This window comes from Terrapene carolina, unplaced genomic scaffold, assembly GCF_002925995.2.
Source record: "Terrapene carolina triunguis isolate 2854851 unplaced genomic scaffold, T_m_triunguis-2.0 Scaffold139, whole genome shotgun sequence".
Lineage (NCBI taxonomy): Eukaryota > Metazoa > Chordata > Testudines > Emydidae > Terrapene > Terrapene triunguis.
In genome coordinates, this window is record NW_020664490.1 from 2,648,373 (window position 1) to 2,670,273 (window position 21,901).

A 21,901-nucleotide genomic window follows, 5' to 3' on the forward strand; every position below is an offset into this window, starting at 1 on the left:
GGTCATGGGATCAGAGGGAAGATTGTCTCATGGATCAATAAGTGGTTAAAAGGCAGGAAACAAAGAGTAGGAATAAATTATCAGTTTTCAGACTGGAGAGAAGTTAATAGCAGAGTCCTCCCCCCAGGATCCGTACTGAGACAGATGCTGTTCAATATATTCATAAATTATTTGGAAAAAAAAGGGGTAAACAATGAGGCGGCAAAATTTGCAGATGATACAAAATTACTCCAGATAATTAAGTTCAAAGCAGACTGTAAAGACTTGCAAAGGGATTTCACAAAACCGAGTGATGGAGCAACAAAATGGCAGATGAAATTCAGTGTGGATAAATGCAAAGTAATGTACATTGGGAAAAAATCGCAACTGCACATATGAAATGATGGGATCTAAATTGGCTATTACCACTCAAGAAAGATATGTTGGAGTTATCGTGGATAGTTCTCTGAAAACATCTGCTCAATGTGCAGCAGCAGTCAAAAAAGCAAACAATGTTAGGAACCATTAGGAAAGGGACAGATAATAAGACAGAAAATATCATAAATGCCACTATATAAATCCACAAAACACCCATACCAGTTCTGGTTGCCTCATCTCAAAAAAGATAGTTTAGAATTGGAAAAAGTACAGAGAACGGCAACAAAAATGAGTAGGGATATGTAACTGCTTCCATATGAGAGATTAAAAAGACTGGGACTGTTCATCTTGGAAAAGAGATGATCATGGGGGGGATATGATAAAGTCTATAAAATTGTGAAAGGTGTGGAGAAAGTGAATAGCGAAGTGTTAGTTACCCCTTCAGATAACACAAGAAGAACCTGGGGTCACCCAATGAAATTAATAGGCGACAGTTTTAAAACAAAAGGAAAATACTTCTTCACACAATGCACGGTCAACCTGGGAAACTTGTTGCCATAGGACAGTGGTCCCCAACCTTTTTAGTCTGGCGGACGCCAGACGATGAGCTACCGTGGACCGTGGCCGGCGGACGAGCATCCGCCGAAATGCTGCCGAGAAGCAGCAACGTCAATAGGCGTTGCCACCAACAAGCAGCATCATCCAGAGGCGTCACCGCCGAAAATCGGCGGCGACGCCTCTGGATGAGGCTACTTGTCGGCGGCATTTCGGTGGATGCTCGTCCGCCGGCCAGTACATGGGCGCACATAGATGCCCCAGCAGGCGCCATGGCACCTGCGGGCACTGCGTTGGGGACCACTGCCATAGGATGTTTAAAGGCTAAAAGTATAACTGTGTTCAAAAAAGAATTAGGATAAGTTCCTGTAGGATAGGTCCATCAATGACTATTAGCCAAGATGGTCAGGGACTCAACCCCCATACTCTGGGTGTCCTTAAGCCTCTAAGTGCCAGAAGCGCGGACTGGATGGTGGGATGGATCATTCAGTAATTGTCCTGCCTTGTTCATTCCCTCTGGTATTGGCCACTGTTTGAAGACTGGATACTGGGCTAGATGGACCAGTGGTTTGATGCAATATGGCCGTTCTTATGAAACCAGTCTACATGTGATTTGTACTCTAAAGTGAAAATGATGCTAGTCCTATGTCTTGTAATAAAGTACTTTCTTCAACTAATAAAATAATAGTGGTTTCTAGAAGTTCAGTGGTATGTTCCCATAGAAGAATACAGTGAATACAATTTTTTTCTTCTGCTTCCACAGGGATGTGTTTTCAGATGTTGACTAGTCAAAACAGCTAAGAATAAACAAGTACAGAACTAGATAACGAGAAATTCTTATTACTACAGTTATTAGAAGGTACTACAGTCAAATCACAGAAGTGTGTATCCTGTGATTATAATACTCTGGGAAGGCCGTCAGGAAGGCTTTAGTGGAAATGTTAAAAATAAATAAATAAAATTGTAAACTATTGGCTATGCTCTTTTTAAAAATAGACAATCGGGTAATCTGTTCCCTTGTTTCTTCCTTTTAGGTGTGCTATTTCCTCCCATTCCTCTAATCTTCCCTATTGAAGTCTAGAAAAAAATATAAAATTATTTTAGATGAAGTAGAAATTAAAGCTTAGTTGTGATAGTATAGTACAGCGTTTCCTAAACTTTTGAAAACTGAATCCCCTTTCAGGAAAGTGAAACCAATCATTCCCTCTTCTGCATTGCTATGTGTTGTATTAAAGGCCTGCCCATCTTAATATATATGTCTTTGGCAACCCCAGTCCCTGACATTCCAGGTTTTGAAAATATCTCATTTAGCAGATTTATGCATCCATGCCTGAAGGTTTAACATTAATTAAACACTGCATGCCAAAAACACATCCAAGGAAAGAGCCCTCTGTGAAGAAGTAGTAGTGTTAGATTTTTTTTTTTCTTCAGAATTCATCTTTCTTATAGAACTATAGCATGTAGTCCTTTTTTTATTCACTTCATTTGCTTATTTAGGAGCTGAAGAATGCAGAAATAGCATTAAGAACACAGAAAACTCCTCCTGGTCTTCAACATGAAAATTCAGCCCCAGCAGAGTAAGTTACTGTATCTAACAGAAACTTGTATTAACCATCAAAAATGCATTACTATCTGTCTTATAAATAGATTTGTACGTTGCAATGTGTAATCTATTGCTCCTTTGATAGAGGCATCTGATAACAATATTTTAGTATACCTATAAAAACTTAACACATTAAATAATTAAAATCACAAATTGACCCAGCATCAGAGGATTCAAACATGGCATCCTATCCCCTACATTGGCCAGTAGTGGAGAGGAAACCATCTTCATTTAGTACTCGTTGTCTCCCTTTAAAATGTGAACTGTATACACTTCTCTTTTATGGTAAACTGTTTTAACATTTTGTTCTATGCCTTATTGCATGTACTGCATGTTTTACTGAACAAATGAAACCGTAAAAAATCAATCTTAACAGATTCATACATCACCTTCAGGCAGAGAAAACACACTTTCTCTAGCATTGGAAGAAGAGTAATATAAAATATGTTTACTGGAATACTGACCACTGCTTAAAATGATATTGATAAGTCCTGCAATTGGTGTAGATCTAAATAGTAAAAATGAAGTTGCAAAGGAAGGAAATTCAACAAGTGTGATCTGATTATTCTATTCTAGCTACTTCAGGATCTTGGTTGAACAGTTTGAAGTACAGCTGCAGCACTACAGACAGCAAATTGAAGAACTCGAAAATCATCTTGCCACTCAAGCAAACAATTCACATATAACTCCACAAGGTAAAAAGTTCAATTTTAATGTTTTTACAGAAATCCTTAAAAAGTGTGTGTGTGTGTGTGTGTGTGTGTGTGTGTGTAGGAAATGCATATTAGTTACTTTACTCTTTAACTATCAGGATTCCTTAGTTAACTTTCAGAAATTATTGTTCATATGGATGTTGAAGTCACCCAATACAGTAAGTTTTAGGAACTTAAGCACCAGCTCAGACAACTTTGACAGGAAGCCTGGGGCCTGAATTCCCACTTCAATTCTATCTTGGGACTTGCACCAAGTGGATACACTGAAAGCATTTCAGTTTTGTTCAGGAAGAGACGTGCATCTGAAATGTTATGCAAAAACACAGCTATCCTACTTATTTGACCTTTTTGGCTTACTGAGAAGAGTGCCCCTGTGAACAGAGCTAGATTAACATTGGTCCAGTGGTTGTATCTAGTCATGTCTTGGAACTACTTGCAGAATTGAAGGCCTCCTCTGTGGCTACATCATGGACGGTTAACTTTTTAGTGAACTTTGAATATTCAGAGTCATGAAATTTTGAGTTTTAAATAAGCATTCACAAATACAAGAAAATTTGGCTCATTTTGATGTATCTTTTATTAGTATTGGCAAGACATACTGGTCCAATAGAGTTAAAAATTGGGCAGGTGAAATTCAAGAGGAGAAATAGGCAAAGTTTTGTGAATATCATTCCGAAATATAATTCTGTCCGTTGTTCACTTGTTAATAAGTCCAGACTCCTCTTTAAATAGAAGATATTACTTTACTCCCACACAGCTCCATTTGTTTTACAGGAAATATAGTGCTTTTTTTTTTTTTTTTTTTCTTCATAGGTTTGCAGCAAGTTACATCATAGAGCTGGTTGTTATACCCTTGTTGCAGTATAAATTAATTAATTTGTCTCAATATTGCAGTAAGACTATGAATTTATTTGCTGATATACATGTTTTACAGATTTGTCTATGGCTATGCAGAAAATTTATCAAACATTTGTAGCTCTAGCTGCACAGCTTCAATCGATACATGAAAATGTAAAGGTAGGTTATACTTAAAGAATAATATTTTCATATATATTTCATAACCAAAAATGCTGCAGGCCATTATTCATGTCAACGTTTCTATAACACTTCTCCTTTCTGTTTTTAAACAGAGTTGATTTAAACTATTCATTTAAGCTTTTTAAAGTGATGCTGCTAAATAAAAAGCTCATTCTCTGATGTGAGAGCTGGAACATACGTTGTTCAAGCAGTGCGATAGGCTGGCTTAAACTATTTATTATAAAAGTGGCAGAAGCTGTGACCACTGTATTTAAGGTTACATAATATTTTCCATTTATTCCACTGTCTTTTCAATTGCTCGTAACATTCTGAAATTTTGGGGGCTGACATTTTCTATACTTGCTGTTTGCCCAATGAGTATTTGTGTTTTTGTTTGTTTTTATTTATTTTTTTGTTTGACAATTCAAGCAAAAATGAGTTATTCATTTGAATATGAGCAGAATCAGGGGAAGATACCACTTTCCAGTTATAAAGTAATTTTGCAAAATAGCCCTTGGGTGTTCTGTTGAAAACAGCATTCTGGGTTCATTGCTGATTGAGATTCAGTGGCTTCTTTAAGGAGGGCTCTAGTACAGCCTCTGCACACACAAAAAAAGTATGCAATATGGCCTATTCTCATTCTTACCCACAAAAAGATTTTTTTAGATCAGTAGAGAAGTCTGTAGTAAGACAATTCTCACATTGTGTAAATTCCTCAAATTTCACATATCCTTGTTGTGATTGGGGCTATGTCTGTACAACTTATGAATTCTCTGTGAAATTTTGAACTCGTGTGCCAGGCTGTAAATTTCATTTTGAGTGTGCAGCCTTTTACCTACTCTGTGATCTGCTTGCCTGCATGTTGGGTTGAGATTCCAGAGGCCGGTGGTAAAAGAATACCAAAATAGTCATTGTGCTGAAGTGCTCTTCATTGAAATGTAATTGCTCAATAGGCTAGCTCCTCATACCCAGGAGAATTCCTTTGTCAAGGGAGATGATGCCATGGCAATGAAATCAGGTGGCAAGGGTTTGTGCTCAAGTGGGGAAGCTGGCAGGGATGTCACATGATAAAGGAGGGGCTAAAAGATTTAAAAGGGCAGAAGCTGGTCTGCTCAGGAGCCATTTTTCTCTAGTCCATGAGGGAGAGACCAGCAGCTTAATTGCTGATCACTAGAGCCCTGCAAATCCGCAGATATCCTCTTTGTATCCACAGATGCAGATACCCACAGACTGTTTTTTTTCAGATCACAGCACGGCTGCAGATACAAATTTTGTATCCACACAGGGCTCTGCAGCACACGCTCACCCGAACAGAGCGGCTGTCACCCAGCCTGCAGGCTGTAGCTCAGATCTCTGAATCACGCAACAGCATGCTGGGCATTCTGGGAGTTGTTGTCCCCAGCTTGCTTGAAGGGAGGAAGTAAACTACAACTCCCTATTGGGAGTGAGCCAAGCACCATTTTGAGGGTGGGGTTGTTCTTTAAATAAGCAGGCAGCAATGGCTGCATGCATTAGAGGGTGCGGCATAGGGGTGTCCGAGTGCTCCACGGGGAGGGCGGCACTGCATAGAAGGACCCAGAATTGTAGCCTCCCTGCCCAGAGCAGGGAAGGAGGTATGGTGGGGCAGAGTGGGTGGCAAGGCAGGAAGTCTGGGAAAAAGTGGGACTGGGGGCAAGAGGCAGTTGGGGGCTTGACACAGCCCTGCATCACTGCTGCGAAGTGACCTGTGGAGCTGTTTAGAGTCCAGCAAATCCGTGGATATCTGACGCAGATACCTGCAGACCATTTTTGCGGATTGCGGATACACCTTTTTGTATCCATGCAAGGCTCTATTGATTGCTTGAGCAGATGAAATGGGGTAGGGGTGGGAGTGAATCCCAACAGGACTGGGAAATGGGAGATGCTGTATTTCCTTCAGTACAGAAAGAAGGAAAAACATAAGTAAGAGGGAGAAAAACAAAGAAAGCAAAGGGCATCAATAGAGAGTTCTGAAGTTCCGCATGTTTTCCCACTCGATGATACTGAATGCCAAAATAAGATATTTAAGTTTTATTACTACATAAAGATTATATTCTACCTGGGACCAAATCCTGCGCTGATGTAAATCAAGTGCAACTATATGGATTTATACCAGTTGAGGATTTGGCCTTGATCTGTGTGGAAAGTCTTTTAGTTGACATCTGTGGTTAGCTCCAAATTGGTGGTAACGTAGTCATAAACAGGAAATTAATTCAATCCTCTTCAAATCATGAGTTTAACACCCCTAAACTAATATGAAAAATGTTTCTTTAATTATATTAAAATGTATTTAACTGTTAACTTGCCCCATGACTAAACTATTCAGTTCTTACCTCAGATGTACTGAACTAAAATGACTTCCCCTCCTTCTCTTTCAGATGCTCAAAGACCAATACCTTGGCTATAGAAAAACCTTTCTCGGAGATGCTATGGATGTGTTTGAGGCAAGACGAGCAGAAGCTAAGAAATGGCAGAGTGCCCCACGTGTTATTACTGGACCAACCCCTTTCAGCAACATACCAAATGCAGCAGCCGTTGCCATGGCTGCCACACTTTCTCAGCAGCAACAGCCTGCTACAGGTCTGAATGCATTCAAGTTATAGATTACTAGTGTTACAACAATAGTCAATTTGTGTAAATTTTTATATAAGGTCTTCCTTTGTGTTGGCTTAAAAATCAAAAAATTGTAAGTTATCAATACATAGCTAATAAAAAATGCAGGGTAGACTTAGCAATAATTATATACCAGATAGATATTTAATCTTGTGAATTTATTTGTATTAGTGATATTTACTGTATTCCTCTAATTACCCCTTGGAATGTGAGTCTTCATTCTTAAATGACATCTCTGAATATGAGTAATATAGCATCTTTCCAAAATTGTATGATTGTATAGTAAATGATTTTCAAATTGGGGGGGAGGGAGGAATGAATCCAAATGCATATTACATTTTTCTTATGTAAAATGAATGATGCATTTTTATATAGCACTTTGAAATTGTAAATTAAAATATGCTACAAAACAGAGGATATTGGAGCTTAAGTATGTAGAGTAGAAGGAAAGAATGCTTGGCCCATTGTTTCTTGTTTTTCTAATTTCTTCGGAAGGATGGTACTAACAGTTGCTAACAGGCCATTTGCTGTTGTGACTGAACAAGAACAGAAAAAGTGTGTGTGAAACACATCAAGGGTGTGTGTTTTGGCCCAGTGTACACGTGAGGTGAGGTGACTGGACAGGAAAGGAAGCCATTTAGGCTGTCTTCGTTGACATTGTCAAAATGCACTCCTAGTCATATTAACCAAAATTTTCAAAGCTGGGTGCCCGAAGATAGGCATTTTGATAGAAGTGGCCTGATATTTTTTTTCAAAGGGACTGTGCACCTCACATGTCACCTTTGAAAAATCCAACCATGTTAATGGCAGACGCACAATCCTTTGATAAAATCATGCACTTTTGTTAAGGAGCCTGAACATAGATTTAGGTGCCGAACTTCAGACACCCAGTTTGCGAATTTGGGATATACCTCTATTTTACCATTTGATTTTCTCCTGAAATGTTCTTTATCCTAGATGTGCTAATCACCTCAGGATCTTTTCCCCTTCTCTGTGCTCCACCTTTGCTTTCTTTGCCCACAATGCCTTCAGTGCTGCATCTGGCCAACCAAAGGAATATATGGCTTTGCCCAGAGTCATTCAAAAATCATCTGTAGGGATTGTTCTCAAGTAATGAGGCACTCCCTCCCTTATCTATGTAGGTAGAAAGCTCTATATACTTCCAGCCCTGGCCCCTGTGAAGAGTGAGGAACCAGTTCCAATTACATGTAAACCAGAATACATGGATCACAACAAAAGGGAAATATAGATTATATCTAAATCTCGACTGTAATCCACTAAGAGTGTTTCTACTGGTGGCTATAACTAAAAATTGTGGAATTATTCTCTAGATGCATTGACATATACAATAAACTTTTTTTAAGGATGTAACAATCTGAAATGACTTCCAATTCTCTCATGTTTTTTTTTATATAGAGGGATGTGTGGATTGTGCAGCCCTAATAGTTACCAAAAACTGCACCTCTCCACTCACCTTTTTCTTGTCTTTTAAGATCCTTTCATTAGTCATTATAGGATTGATTGTCACACTACTTAAGATGTCCTAATCATGTGTCCTCATTACCACTGGTGAGGGGTTTGAAGTTATTTTTTTGGCTCCAGAGACAAAAGAACTACCAGTTGAGCTATCACATCAATAAAGTAATGTCATTGTTAGAACTTTTTCAGTATGAATGTCCTTTCAGCCGGATGGGTGAGAGAATTGAAAAGTTGAGCTATGCCAACCTCCATAGGATAAGGCAGTTTATATCTTGAGATACCTTCAATAACTGTTTTGCGGTTAGTAATAAAGTCTCTGCTCATATTTTGTTGGGTATCTCAGAAGTGCCAACAAGTATGCCAGCTATAGATGTGATCATGGTCTCTGATGCAGAGGGACTTAGGCAATCAACCTTTATCACGTATGCCACCAAAAAAGAATAGGTGGCAGTGACTTTAGGTTACCACTAATGGGGTCAGACTATTACCAAATGCACTCATTGTCTCCCCGTAAAACACACTATAGAGGACTTGGCTGTAAGCAACTGAGGCGAATAGATGTTTGGACCACTGTCTGTTTAGCAGAGGAAAAGATGCCATTTGGCCTTCTACTGCAATAAGGTTCCAATCTTGCAAAGACTTAAAGCATTCACTTAACTTTACACACTGTGAGTAATCTCATTGCCTTCAGTGACTACTCACCGTGCATAAAGTTAATCAGTTGCTTAAATATTTGCAAGATCAGGGCCCAAAAGAGTAGAAATATAAGGGATGAGAGGAGGGCAGGACAAGTGTTTGACTGTATGTGTGTGAGAGAGAGATACCTAATCTACTGTTCTTCCCCATGATCTCTTCACAAAGACTTTTCTAAAACAAGAAAATTAATCTGGGCTTTTAAAGTTTGGCTAAAAAAAAAAAGTAACACACAGTACTCTAAATGTCAAGAGTAAGGACTTTTGTTCTTGTGTCTAAAAATATATTGATGTTTACATGGTATAAGGCTATTCCTTAAAGTTAATTTAGATTTAGCAAGCTACTCATCTTTCTCTGAAGGAAGGCAGAGACCGTAATTTATTTTTAGTTCACATTCAGAAGTCAAGGGTTTAGCGTTAATAAAACTACGCTTTAGCCATGTCTGCACTAAACTTTTCTCTTAATTTCACACTGTTACTCTTAGTGCAGCGTTACTGTTGGTGGAATGCTGGTTGTGCTAGTTAGATCAGCAGCAAGCGCTTTTACTACCCTCTCATTTAGACCTGCAATGAGCAGTCTTTAACAACATGGTAGTTAAAATGCCAGGGGGGCAGTCTACTCTTAGTGCTACTGGTGGCAGTAGAAATTGTGAGAAACACTAAGGGAAAATAAAAAGCCAAGTGTCATTACAGCCTTACATGCAATAGGATGGAACCAATCTAACATTCTGCTGGTAAGGCTAAGTTCGCTTAACCAAAGGAATACTTTCCTTCATTTCCCCCAAAACATTTAATTATTCTTGATTTAGCTGGGGGGGAAACTAAAGTCAAAGCATGATTAAGATATTAGCTATGTTTTGACTTCTCAACATGAAATTTAAGTGAGAATGAGATACTTTAATAAAATCTTTACAGCACTTAGAACTTTATTGTATAATTTGACCTTGACATAGGTAAAATTTCAGTGTATTACTCTCAGAATGAAATTTGAATTGTGACACTAAATTTGGTCTTGTGTTTGAACCAATGATGTGATGAACTCTGTAAAATGTCACATAAATTTAAACTATGGTATCACTTTGGTAGGGAATCTTGTTGACCTATTGTCTAATTGGGTTCTTAGTAGTGAGTCTTTATTTATTAAACTAAAAATGCTCTACAGGGCAAAATATAGCAGGTTTTAAAATATTGTTAAAATTATTGTTTTAAGGATTTGTCTCATAACTTATAATAGCCAAAGGTGACAATGTTTGCTGGTACTTTTGGCATGGAGGATCTTTATCACTAGTCTTTTGCTATTGAAAATTATGTATGTTTACCTAAGAGGTTTATAAATTATGACAATGCCTTCAGAATTTTATGGTACAGAATGAACAAATATATCACAGGCCTGTTCAATGAAAAGCTTGTCAGCTTTTGGAATGAAATCCTGTTTTATATAACTTGAATATAGGTGTTTTAGAGTAATACTGTTTTACTGATCTAAAAAGCATGTTACATTTAAAAACAAGCATGTCTTGGAGGACTCTGGTGTCTTCATTCTATTCTAAGGTCTTCCACCAACAGTGCCTCCTATTAAGGTAGAAAATTGATGCACTCTCTTTAAATGAGAAGGAACTGGACACATTTTTCTGTTTTAGTTTGAGGTCTAACTGACATGGGTTTTTTTTGTTTTGTTTTTGTTTTTAATTTCCTTTGTACTGACAACATTTCTAAAGGAGCTGCTAGGTAGATATTTCAATATTTAAAATAAACTGGATTTAAACAAATTAGTTTGAGATTAATCCATCACTTTTATTGTAGAAAAATACTTTAAGGGCCTTAGCTGGTATGAAATACAGTGCATACTTCTTACTTGGAACAATGATAGAACTTGACTTCCCAAATAGCTACTTAATCGCAGACTGCAAATTCACAGCTTTAGTTGCCCTTATAAATTTTAGTTTAACACTACTTTGAGTAGGCAGACCTCATTCTGCATTGGATCATTTAAGGGCTTTGTTGTGTTTCTTGCGAAAGTGTTACCACTTAATAAATACAGTGCCTTCTACTTAATTCAAACACTGGTTGATCCTCCATTTGACTTTCTCAATCTCAAGAACCAAATACTTTGTATTCAAAATACTACCACTAGCTTTTTTTTATTTTAAATCGCTTTAGATGAAAATTGCTGGTTACAGATACTTTAACAAGTAAGGCAAAAATTCTGAATAAGAACCAAAAGATAACAAAAAAATAAAAGGACTACAAGATCTTACTTGTTCCAACATTGTTGGCAAAGACATTACCATGTACATTGCATTCTGTGCTATGTATGCTTGTGACCATATGGCTTACAGTATTGCCTTTTTAAATTGTAAGAATGTACTTAACTTGGGTTAAGAGGTAGGCACTGTATTTTATCTTGACAACCCCTTCAACTTTCTAACTAATGCACTGATGACTGTGTTTGGAAAAAGACAGGAATATAAAGATTGTACTGTGAAAACTGTTGAATCATTTTCATAAATTATTTATCAGCGTTAATGACTTTTAGATTTTTGTAATGTGTTAGTAACAGGAGGGACTAGCAAGGTGATTCTATTCTCCACAAGAAAAACAAACTAAGGCTATAAATTTAAGCTTGGCAGACTGAAAATGGGTTTTTGACAATCCTGCATTTTAGTGTGAACGTGCAGGGTAATTGCTGTCTCTAAAAATTTTTAAATGATGGGACAAACTTCTGAATTTGAAATTTTGAATGTATCTAATTAGTTAAGGTACACAAAATTGTGCCTTTGTAAATGTTTATTTAAACAGGTGGTTGGAATGGTGTAATGTAGCAAAGCTTAACAGAACTCAGTTATTATTTTGTGTGGAAAAAGTTTGAATTGTCATGTTGTGTAATTGACTTGCTTTAAAATGAACAATAAATTTAATAAAATAAAGTCATTGTCTTGTTTTTTATCTACTTAATGTTTGTTTAAATTTGGAAAAATACTCAAATGAGTAGCTTTGAAGGTTTCTAGTTATTAAATATATTGGCTATTGGTAACACGATGGTTTTTAGTCATGTTAGTGTCAGTTTCTCTTCTTTTAATTGAAACTTGATACTAACTATTAAAGTTAGATTTTTAAAAAGATTCTCCTTCTGCTTTCAACAGACTGTGTCAAAATAGTGTCACATTTAAGTGTAGTTCTTAAAAGATTTTAATAAATTATTAAAATAGGTTTATAAGGTTAGACTGAATTGGTAACAAAAATACTTCACTATATATTGTAACTAGCTAGTTTTAAGTAGCTTCACCTTACACTGTGTTCAGTATTTTCTTAGATTTACCAGGTGGACATAGAGGCAGTTTGGGGAAGAATTTTGAAGAGGTAAAGTTTTGGGGACTTTAATGGAATTTGTTAAAAGCAATAATGTTCACTTTTATCAAATAATTACATAAAGGATCTCTTTATCATGAAAGAGTAAGGCAAGTTTGTTTTCATTTTTTTTTTATACCAGGGCCACAGCCATCTCTGGGAGTTAGTTTTGGAACGCCATTCGGCTCAGGTATTGGCACTGGCTTGCAATCAAGTGGCTTAGGTTCTTCAAACCTTGGAGGTACACTTTAACTTTTCTAATATTTCATTGAATTATTATACAATACATCTGAATTTATTACAAACTTTAAACTTCACTAAGAGGATGATCTGTTTCAGAAGTAAATCTTCAGTTTGGCAAAAGTAAGACACATGGAGGGAAAAAGTCATCTGCATTGTAGAGCGAGAGTAAGATAAACCACAAAGGTTAAATCTAGTGTTGACATTTTTAGTGAACCCAAAGATGCAAGAGAGATGGGCATAAGATAAGCATGTTGGGGTTGCATTTTTGAAACCAGGAAAGTACCAATTATTTTGTAACTAGGACTTGAATTTATTTATAGTTTACTAAAGGCTTTAAAAGTAGGTACCCACAGTTTTAAAGACAATCACATTTTATTTGGATTTGAAATAGCAGCCAGAAGAATGTATGTTAACCTAATTAAGAAATTTCTCCTGTGTACAATTGAGTTCTAACTCTTAAAACACATTTCAGCTTGTTTATCAGTTCAAGGATTTAATAAGAAACTGTACTGGAAAACTATCTAATTTGCACTTGTTCAGGGAACCTGTTTGTCAAAGCATAATTATGTTCTGCTACATAGCTTTCTAGTACAGAATCCAGCTCTGTAAAATGTTTGCCTCTTAATGCTGAGATCCAAAATCCTTTTTGTCAAGCTATTCAACCTCACAACTTCTGAAAGTGAGGAAAATTCTCTTTTGTTTAAATCCAAATATTTTTTGACTGACTGGAGGGAGTAGGTAGGAGACCCTCCAGGAGAGGAGCTGTGCCTTAAAGAGCAGGTAGTGATGTAAAAAAGATAGTTTAAAATTAATGAATATTGCTTTCTCACTTGAAACATAGGATTATTATCAAGAGGTGAACTGTGAACTGAACAGTGACTATCAACATGTAAATTTCACAGAACTATATAGATATTAAAATTCACCTGCTGTTAATGTTGTATGGTGCGGTGTATTTACAGTAGTTTGAGATCTTTAAAATGATGAGTCATTTAATATGAACTACTTTACTTATCTTTGGAATTAGTTACATTCTTTATAAATTCCAGAATGGTCCTCATCAGCCAAATTGTAAATTTGACTATCTATGGAAGTAGATTTTGTGTGTACCGATAACAGGAAAAATTACTAATCTTCATAGGTGGACTAAAAGTATGTATTTACATTACTTGTTTTGAGTAGCCCCATAGCATGTTAGGTGCTGTACAAACACAAAGGGAAGGCCTGGTCCCTCCCTCAAACACGTTGTAAACTACAGTTTGTTCAGATACACTCTTTTAGAAATTTTGCTGATGCAAGTTACACAAACTTGTCCTAGCAAGTAAATAGGAGCTAACTACTGGCTAGATCTTGAAGCCTTAATTTTTAAACTTTCTTTAGTAGCCCTTTGCTTAAGAAGGCAATTTTTTGATAACTTTTTGCCATAATTGTATATTATCTTGTAAAATCCTTAACTCCTTTTGTTTGGGTTTGTAATTTATTCTGCAACATACGGACTTACGACACGTGAAGAATAATTTAACAAAGAGAACTTAGTACAGCAGGGGGAAGAAAGAAAAAACATCCAGAAATGGGGCTCTTGGAAATAGATGGACAAAGTGAATACTTCAAGGATTCAGAAAATTAAATACTTAAATCAAGTAGTGTAATCATAATGGATTATTAGACACACATTCTCCAAATTACATTCTTCGCTTGCAAAATTTCTTACTGGTCATATTCACAAGTTACAGTCTTAACAATTGCACGTATAGTTAGTATTCCTGGAGTGTAGATGCCTGCTCCTTCATTAATTAAAACAACATTCCTATACTAATGGTACTAACATGTATCTGATAATCCATTTATAATTGGATTGGGCAAAAAATGGGAAATGTTGCTCCACTGAGCAACCTTACACTGATACAATTTGTTCACCTGTAAAATAGAGAGATTTCTCTGGTACAAAGGCAAAGTCCTCTTGTCTATAGAATCAATATTTTGGAACCTTACATGTCCTGAATTACTACAATTATAAACCTTAAAATTCATATTTGTAAATTAAGACTAGTAGATTTTACAGTTCTGCTAAAAATGTGAATATCTTTCATACCCTTATTTTCAAGCTTTAGTTAAAAAGCTATCATTTAACAAGTTTGAATGCTGTTCTCTTTTAAAAAGAATCAGTTAAAGCTACTGAATGGATTTTTAATCTTTCCTATCCCATAGCCTCTTCCTCAAACATCAAATGTGTGCTTACTTTTCCTTGTATATGTTAATAGTGACCAGTATTTCAAAAATCTTACATTCTAAGCAAATTTTGAATGGTCTAGTCTCAAAATATAAACATCTCAGAACTACTAAATCAAATTGTTCCTTGAGATTACATAACTATAGAGTAAAAGATGGCTGCCCTTTTTCTGCAAGGATGTAGTTGAGTAGTTCTGATGAAATCCTATTTCATACGAACTTAGTAGTTATAAGGTTATCAGAGCCAGGTGACCAAACTAATTTCATGTATTTCTTTTCCTATTACAGTGATCTCTACCTCTGAGTGCCAGATACTTTATTATCTTAATTATTAGAGCTTTTTACCTCATACTTTTCATCTCAGCTAAAGTCTTGTCTACACAAGGAAGTTGCAATTAAAGTGTGGCTTATTTTGATTTATCTTAAACTGATCCCTAATTGATTTAAGCTGAATTGAAATAAGCAGGGTTTAAACCAAATTAAAGGTGTCCATGCAGCCTTTGGCACCCATTTAACTAAATTTGGTTTTAAATAACACCTTTAGTTAAAACGGGGCAATTTTTTATCATGTAGACAAGTCCTGAGGTTACTTTAGCTAGAATTCCTAGCCTATTCATGTAATTTAAGTCTGAATTTGCTTAGGTTTTTAACCTATTGGTGGTGGAGTGAAATGATGTCATTGAACTCATCCTCTTTGTATTTTAATAGCTATAGAATAATGTGACTATGACCACAGACATTTCCATTTAACTGCAGTCATTGTTTATAGCTTAATACTTACCATTCAGTATCTGATTTTTAAATAAAACTACTAATAGTTTTCTATGATTCTCAGACGCTTTTCTGTTTGAGCATTGCTGGGGGCAGGGTAGAGGGGTTGTTTTTTGCAGAATTCAGTTAGTGCTGCATTTAGAGCAGGACACTTTGAGTAGTGAAATAGATTTACTAAAAATAATTCTTAGGATTAAATATGCTTTTAAATTATTGTCTAAAAACTATAAATTTTAAATTGCAGTGTTCTATGTTACCTGCTTTTTATGTTGTTCCATGTATTTACTACTCTTCCACTAGGATTTGGAAGTAGCTCTGCTTTTGGAAGCACTGCCACAGGCGCACCATCGTTCGGATTTGGAACTACAAATAAACCCTCGGGAAGTCTTAGTGCAGGTTTGCTTTTATCTGAATTCAAATTTGTCTTAAAAGTACAAATGCATAATCCAACTGCAGGTTTCACTTTAAAAAAACTAATTGAAAACAATATCATGTACATGCTTAAAGTTGCCTTTACAATAAAACCGTTGAAAAATGTTATTTTAACTAAAGAAATATTTGCTTTAAACTAAATTGATTATTTTAGAGAGGAAAAAAATCAACCCCTAAAATGCCCCTTTTTGGATGCTGTCTCCCTAAAAGAGAACTACTGATTTCAATAAATGATAGCTCCTGTTTTACTAATAATTTACAGTTTAAAAAAAAATAATTACATCAGATGTAGTTTGAGGCACAGGAGTCACCGCTCGCTATTTGAATACAAGGGAAAGGTAGACTTTTTAAGGTTATTTTAAGTTTTGTTGTTTTCTAAAATGTGTTCTGCTTAATTCACCAATAGTTAGATGCTCTTATTTTTTTTAGTCAGAATTTACCTTACAATAACTAAACTTTAAGGATACCTTTGTAAAACTAAATGCCTTCATTTTATATGCAGAAAGGCAAATTATGTATGCAATTGTCAGTTTGTACGTTCATAATTCCTATATATAAATTAAGGATTTTATTTTGAAAATTTATTTTGTCTCATTCTGAGGCCTCTCATATAGTTCAACATCTGAATACACTTTTTTTCATACCGCTGTCAGTTTGGCAACTTCCTACTTATTACTCATTTGATTCTTAGTCTTTTGTTAGTGATAAAATAGATGTTGAATATTGGACCCATTGCTCCCAAACTTTGGGTATTTGAAATCTAACTCTTTCGTTTGGCACCCATGTCTAATTTTGTAATTAGCTTTAGTTATTAGAACATATGTTTATCATCACTTTTGCTTTCTAGAAAATTAGAGTAGATGTCTGCCTTCCAGGATTGGTTTATCATAGTATTTTTTTGTTTTTACTTTTGTTTTTCTAATTACAACTGTTTCTAAAAAACAAGGGTTTTCAGTAACACTGAAATAATATTGCTGATTTTTCCTGTGGACTCCTCTGGCTCATATTAATTTATGTATTACATCAAATAAGGACTGCATTAATTTTTACCTCTATTGTGTAGCATCCATGCTTTTTCTTTCTTAGTTTAGGATGATTCTTCTTTCAAATGAGGCTTAAAGAATGCTTTAGTTTAAAACAGCACATTACAAAATGGAAATAAATGTTTGCTTGATTTGGGTGGCTAATGCTCATGAATGCATAACATCCTGGTAAAGTGCATGTCGTTTCTGTTGGTAGAATCTGCATATTGCAAAACTGGAACGCTAGCATTCTTCGTATTTAGTAACAAATGCATATTTTTATATAATGCTCAAATCTTTTTACTTTTTATAATAATTAAATTTTCTTACAGGTTCCTGCTGCTTGAACTACATTAAGCCAAAAATAAGTTATTTACTAATTTTTCATATATTAATGATAAAAATGTCAAGTTCTTTGAATGATTGCACATGTGCATTCCACCCTAGGAATGTACGTGCCTCAAGCACTGTTGCTGGAAATTTTTTTCTCAGTGGTACCCATTGTGGTGGCTCAAACATCCTCTGGTTCTGTACACCTATAGCACTAGTATAAAGTGCCCAGCCAGCCCCATGCCCTCTCAGTTCCTTCTTACCACCTGTGATGGTCGCTGGGACTGCTATCCTTGCTTTGGCAAGTTCTCTGTGGTCTTCTTTTTCTTATATTTATACATAGTTCATAGAATCATAGACTTGTAGGACTGGAAGGGACCTGCAGATGTCTTCTAGTCCAGTCCCCTGCACTCAAGGCAGGACTAAGTATTATCTAGAACATCCCTGACATCCATTATCTCCTTCCTAGATCCCAGGGACTGGTATGCTGCCCTCAATTTAAGAGATGCCTTTTTACATATATCAATATACCAATATGTCATAAGGTTCCTCAGATTTGTAATGAACCCTCCCATTCGGCCTGTCTGCAGCTACATGGATGTTTACAAAATGTCTGGCGGTAGTGACAGCCTTCCTGAGGAGGTTAGGGGTGCAGGTCTAACCTTATCTAGACCACTGGCTAGTCAAGGGCTGGTCCAGGGCTCCGGAAGTGTCCAGCATTCAGCTTATGCAGTTGACGTTCAAAGCCCGAGACCTTCTGATAAATGTAGAGAAATCTACCCTCGCACCGGCGCAGAGGATAGAGTTTATTGGAGTGGTGTTCGACTCTACTCAGGCCAGATCCTACCTCCCAGAGGGTCGTTTCCAGACAATCACATCCCTGATGATTCACCTCAAGGGTCGTCCAGTCACAACAGCCACAAATTGTCTGAGACTTTTAGGTCACATGGCCTTGTGCACATATGTGGTACAACAGGCAAGACTGCACGTCACACCCCTCCAGACATGGCTGGCCTCAGTGTACTCACCAAACCGCTACCATCTGGACTTCGCACTCATAGTACCTCCGTGGGTCCTCATCTCCCTCAGTTGGTGGTTGGATCTGCTCACTGTTTGTTTGTGCGGGCGTTCCCTTTTTACAGCCTTTGGTCTCTGGAGGAACTTTCACTCCACATCAGTGTCCGGGAACTCAGAGCAGTTCACCTGGCCTGTCAGGCCTTCCTGCCACACATTATGGGCAGAAACTTGTTTGTTCTTATGGACAGCACTGCAGCCATGTTTTATCTCAACAGGCAAGGAGGAGCTTGCTCTTCCCTCCTATGTCAGGAAGCGATTCAGTTATGGGAATTTTGCACGGCCCACGCAATCAGTCTTGTGGCCTCGTACCTTCTGGGAACGCAAAAAGACCTGACATATCGCCTCAGCAGGACTTTCTCCTCACCATGACTGGTCCTTTTGCCCAGATGTGGCGAGGGACGTTTTCCAGACTCCCCAGATCTATTTGCAACCTGGTACAACAGAAAGTGTCACCAGTTCTGCTCCCAGCGAGGTCACAGTCCAAGTTTTATAATGGACGCCTTTTTGATATCATAGACAGGACATCTTTATTATGCTTTTAACCCTATCCCGCTCGTGCAGAGTACTGCTAAAGATCACCCAGGACCAGGTCCGAGTTCTTCTGATAGCCCCAGCATGGCCCCATCAACACTGATTCTCCACTCTGCTAGGCCTCTCAGTGATGACCCCATCCCGCTTCCATTACACCTGGACCTGATCTCTAAGGATAATGATCGGCTGCTCCATCTGAACCTGAGCTCCCTTCACCTAACAGCCTGAAAGCTCCATGGCTAAATCCCAGAGAGCAGGCTTGCTCAGAGCAAGTTCATCAGGTCCTATTAGGTAGTAGAAAGAGCTCCACCAGGGATACTTACTTTTCAAAGTGGAAGCGGTTCTCTGTCTGGGCATCCCAATGCAGGGCTTCACCCACACAGTCATCCTTACAAGAAATTCTTGAGTATCTCTTATACCTGAAGGCAGCAAGGCTTAGCTATTTCCTCTGTCAAGATTCACCTTGCAGCAAAACCAGCTTTCCACTATTGGGTGGATAACCGGTCCATTTTTTCAAATGACATGTCTGTTTGATTCCTCAAGGGCCTACAAAGGTTATACCCTCAAGTAAGAGAGCCCGTTCTTCCCTGGGACCTGAACTTGATCTATCAAAGCTTATGGGACCACAGTTTGAATCTTGGGCAACTTGCTGTTTGTTATACATCTCCTGGAAAGTGGTTTTCTTAGGCTAGGTCCACACTGGGGCGGGGGATTGATCTAGGAAACGCAACTTCAGCTATGAGAATAGCGTAGCTGAAGTCAACGTTTCCTGGATCGAATTAAGTTTACTTACTGCGGGTCCACGCAGCGCAGGCAAGCTCCCCCGTCGACAGCGCTTCCTCCTCTGGGTGAGCAGGAGTTCCGCAGTCGACGGGGGAGCACTTCTGGGATCGATTTATCGCGTCCAGATGAGACGCGATAAATCGATCCCAGAAGATCGATCTCTACCCGCCGAATCAGGCGGGTAGTGTAGACCAAGCCTGAGTGGCCATCACTTCGGCCAGAAGGATCTCGGATCTCCATGCCCTCACATCAGAACCTCTGTACACAGTCTTCTTTAAAGATAAGGTGCATTTACGTCCTCACCCATTTCCTCCCAAAAGTGGTTTAGCAATTTCATAGCAATCAGGCAATCTACCTACCTACCTGTCTTCTACCCGAAGCTGCATGTAAATAGGGAGGAACCACATCTTCACTCATTGGATGTTAGATGCACTATGTGGCTTTCTACATAGAAAGGACTAAACTGTTCCAATAATTTACCCAACTGTTTGTATCTAATATGATGAAGAGTCTCCCAGTCTCTTCACAGACAGCTTCGTCCTGGATCACCTCATACATTCATACTTGTTATGACCAGGCAGGTGTTCTGCTACCAGCTAACCTGACTGTTCATTCCACAAGGTTGCAAGCATCAGCAACAGCATTCCAGTCACAGATCCCTACTCAGGATATTTGTAAAGCAGCAACCTGGTCATCGGTGCACACATTCTCCTCCCATTATACCATCACTCAACAGTCCAGGGATGATGCCAAATTTGGTTGAGCTGTCCTGCGGTCAGTATGTCCATGAATTCTGATCCCTCCACTATTCAACTGCTTTGGAGCCACCTAGAGTGGAATGCACATGTGCAATCACTCAAAGAAGGAAAAACAGTTACTAACCTTCTGTTGCTCATCAACATGCATGGCACATGTCCATTCCACGACCCACCCTCCTGCCGTTCTGCATCAGACTTTTCCAGAAAGAACGAACTGAGAGGGTGCAGAGTTGGCTGGGCACTTTATAACGGTGCTATAGGTGCATGGCACCAGAGGGCATTCGAGCTGCCCCGATGGGTACCACTGAGGGAAAAATCTTGCAGTGAGTGTGCTCAGGGCATGCACACACATGGAATGGACATGTGCAACACATCTCACAAAAACAACAGTTACAGAAGGTTAGTAACCTTTTTTTTCCATTGAATTACTACGAAGTGCAAAACTTGCTTAATCTTCATAAGCAACTTTGTTACTCTAGCATTAAACATTTTTAAATGAATGGTATAAAAGGCTTAAGGCATGCAGTACTTTAAAGTTTTGTGTTACAAAGTGGAAGTGTTCATTAAAACCCTGATTCAGCAAGGAACTGAAACATATGCCTAACTTTAAGCATGTGTTCGAAAGCTTTTCTGAACTGGGAGATCGATAAGGAAATGTTATGAATCACTTAAACCATATTGCAAATCTAAACAATATCATTTAAATTGAAGAGATTATGGAAATCAAATCTCCAGATAACTTTGATAGTGTATAAATACATTAATCTTTGCCTGTGTCAGATGGCCTCTGGATTGAATGTGATCTTACAGTATAGATTTACTGTATGGAGTAACTGGGCTTGGATACACTTATTAAAAAAAAACAACAAAAAAAAAAAAACTTCATTTAAGTCAGTCCTCTTCCCCAGGCACTGTTTGCAGGACTTCAACACTGAGACCATTGTTTTGTAGAACCTTGTGATTGTCCTAGGTAATGAGAATTGTATTTTGTTTCTGCAGCTTTTTCTTTAATCAGAGTCAGTAGGGTGGTTTGGGTCTAGGGGAGCATGTATGTGCCATTATTGCAGCTCTTGAGTTTAGATCTGACTCCTCTTCCGTAAGATGTGTTACCATAAATTTCTTTCTAATCTGCCCATGTCAGGGTCTACCCCCCCCCAATCTGAACTCTGGGGTTCATGAGAGACCCAGACCCCCTAAGCTTATCTTCTACCAGCTTAGGTTAAAACTCTTCCAAGGCACAGTCTTCTGCCTTGGACAGATATTGCTGCCATCATCAAGTGATTTTCACAAATATTCAGGGAAGTGTCACTTGGAATCCCTATTCTCCCCC

The 21,901-nt window shown here is 37.8% G+C and overlaps 1 protein-coding gene across 1 annotated transcript in view; it reads left to right on the plus strand.

The window, feature by feature from the left end:
• Positions 1 to 21,901, plus strand: part of LOC112103663 (nucleoporin p58/p45) — a 54,945-nt gene that overhangs the window by 20,124 nt on the left and 12,920 nt on the right. Inside the window, exons 10-15 of the mRNA XM_024195555.2 lie at positions 2,410 to 2,489; positions 3,092 to 3,210; positions 4,163 to 4,245; positions 6,642 to 6,843; positions 12,538 to 12,636; positions 15,939 to 16,034. Of these exons, the coding sequence (XP_024051323.1) occupies positions 2,410 to 2,489; positions 3,092 to 3,210; positions 4,163 to 4,245; positions 6,642 to 6,843; positions 12,538 to 12,636; positions 15,939 to 16,034 (679 nt within the window). The remainder of the gene's footprint in view (positions 1 to 2,409; positions 2,490 to 3,091; positions 3,211 to 4,162; positions 4,246 to 6,641; positions 6,844 to 12,537; positions 12,637 to 15,938; positions 16,035 to 21,901) is intronic.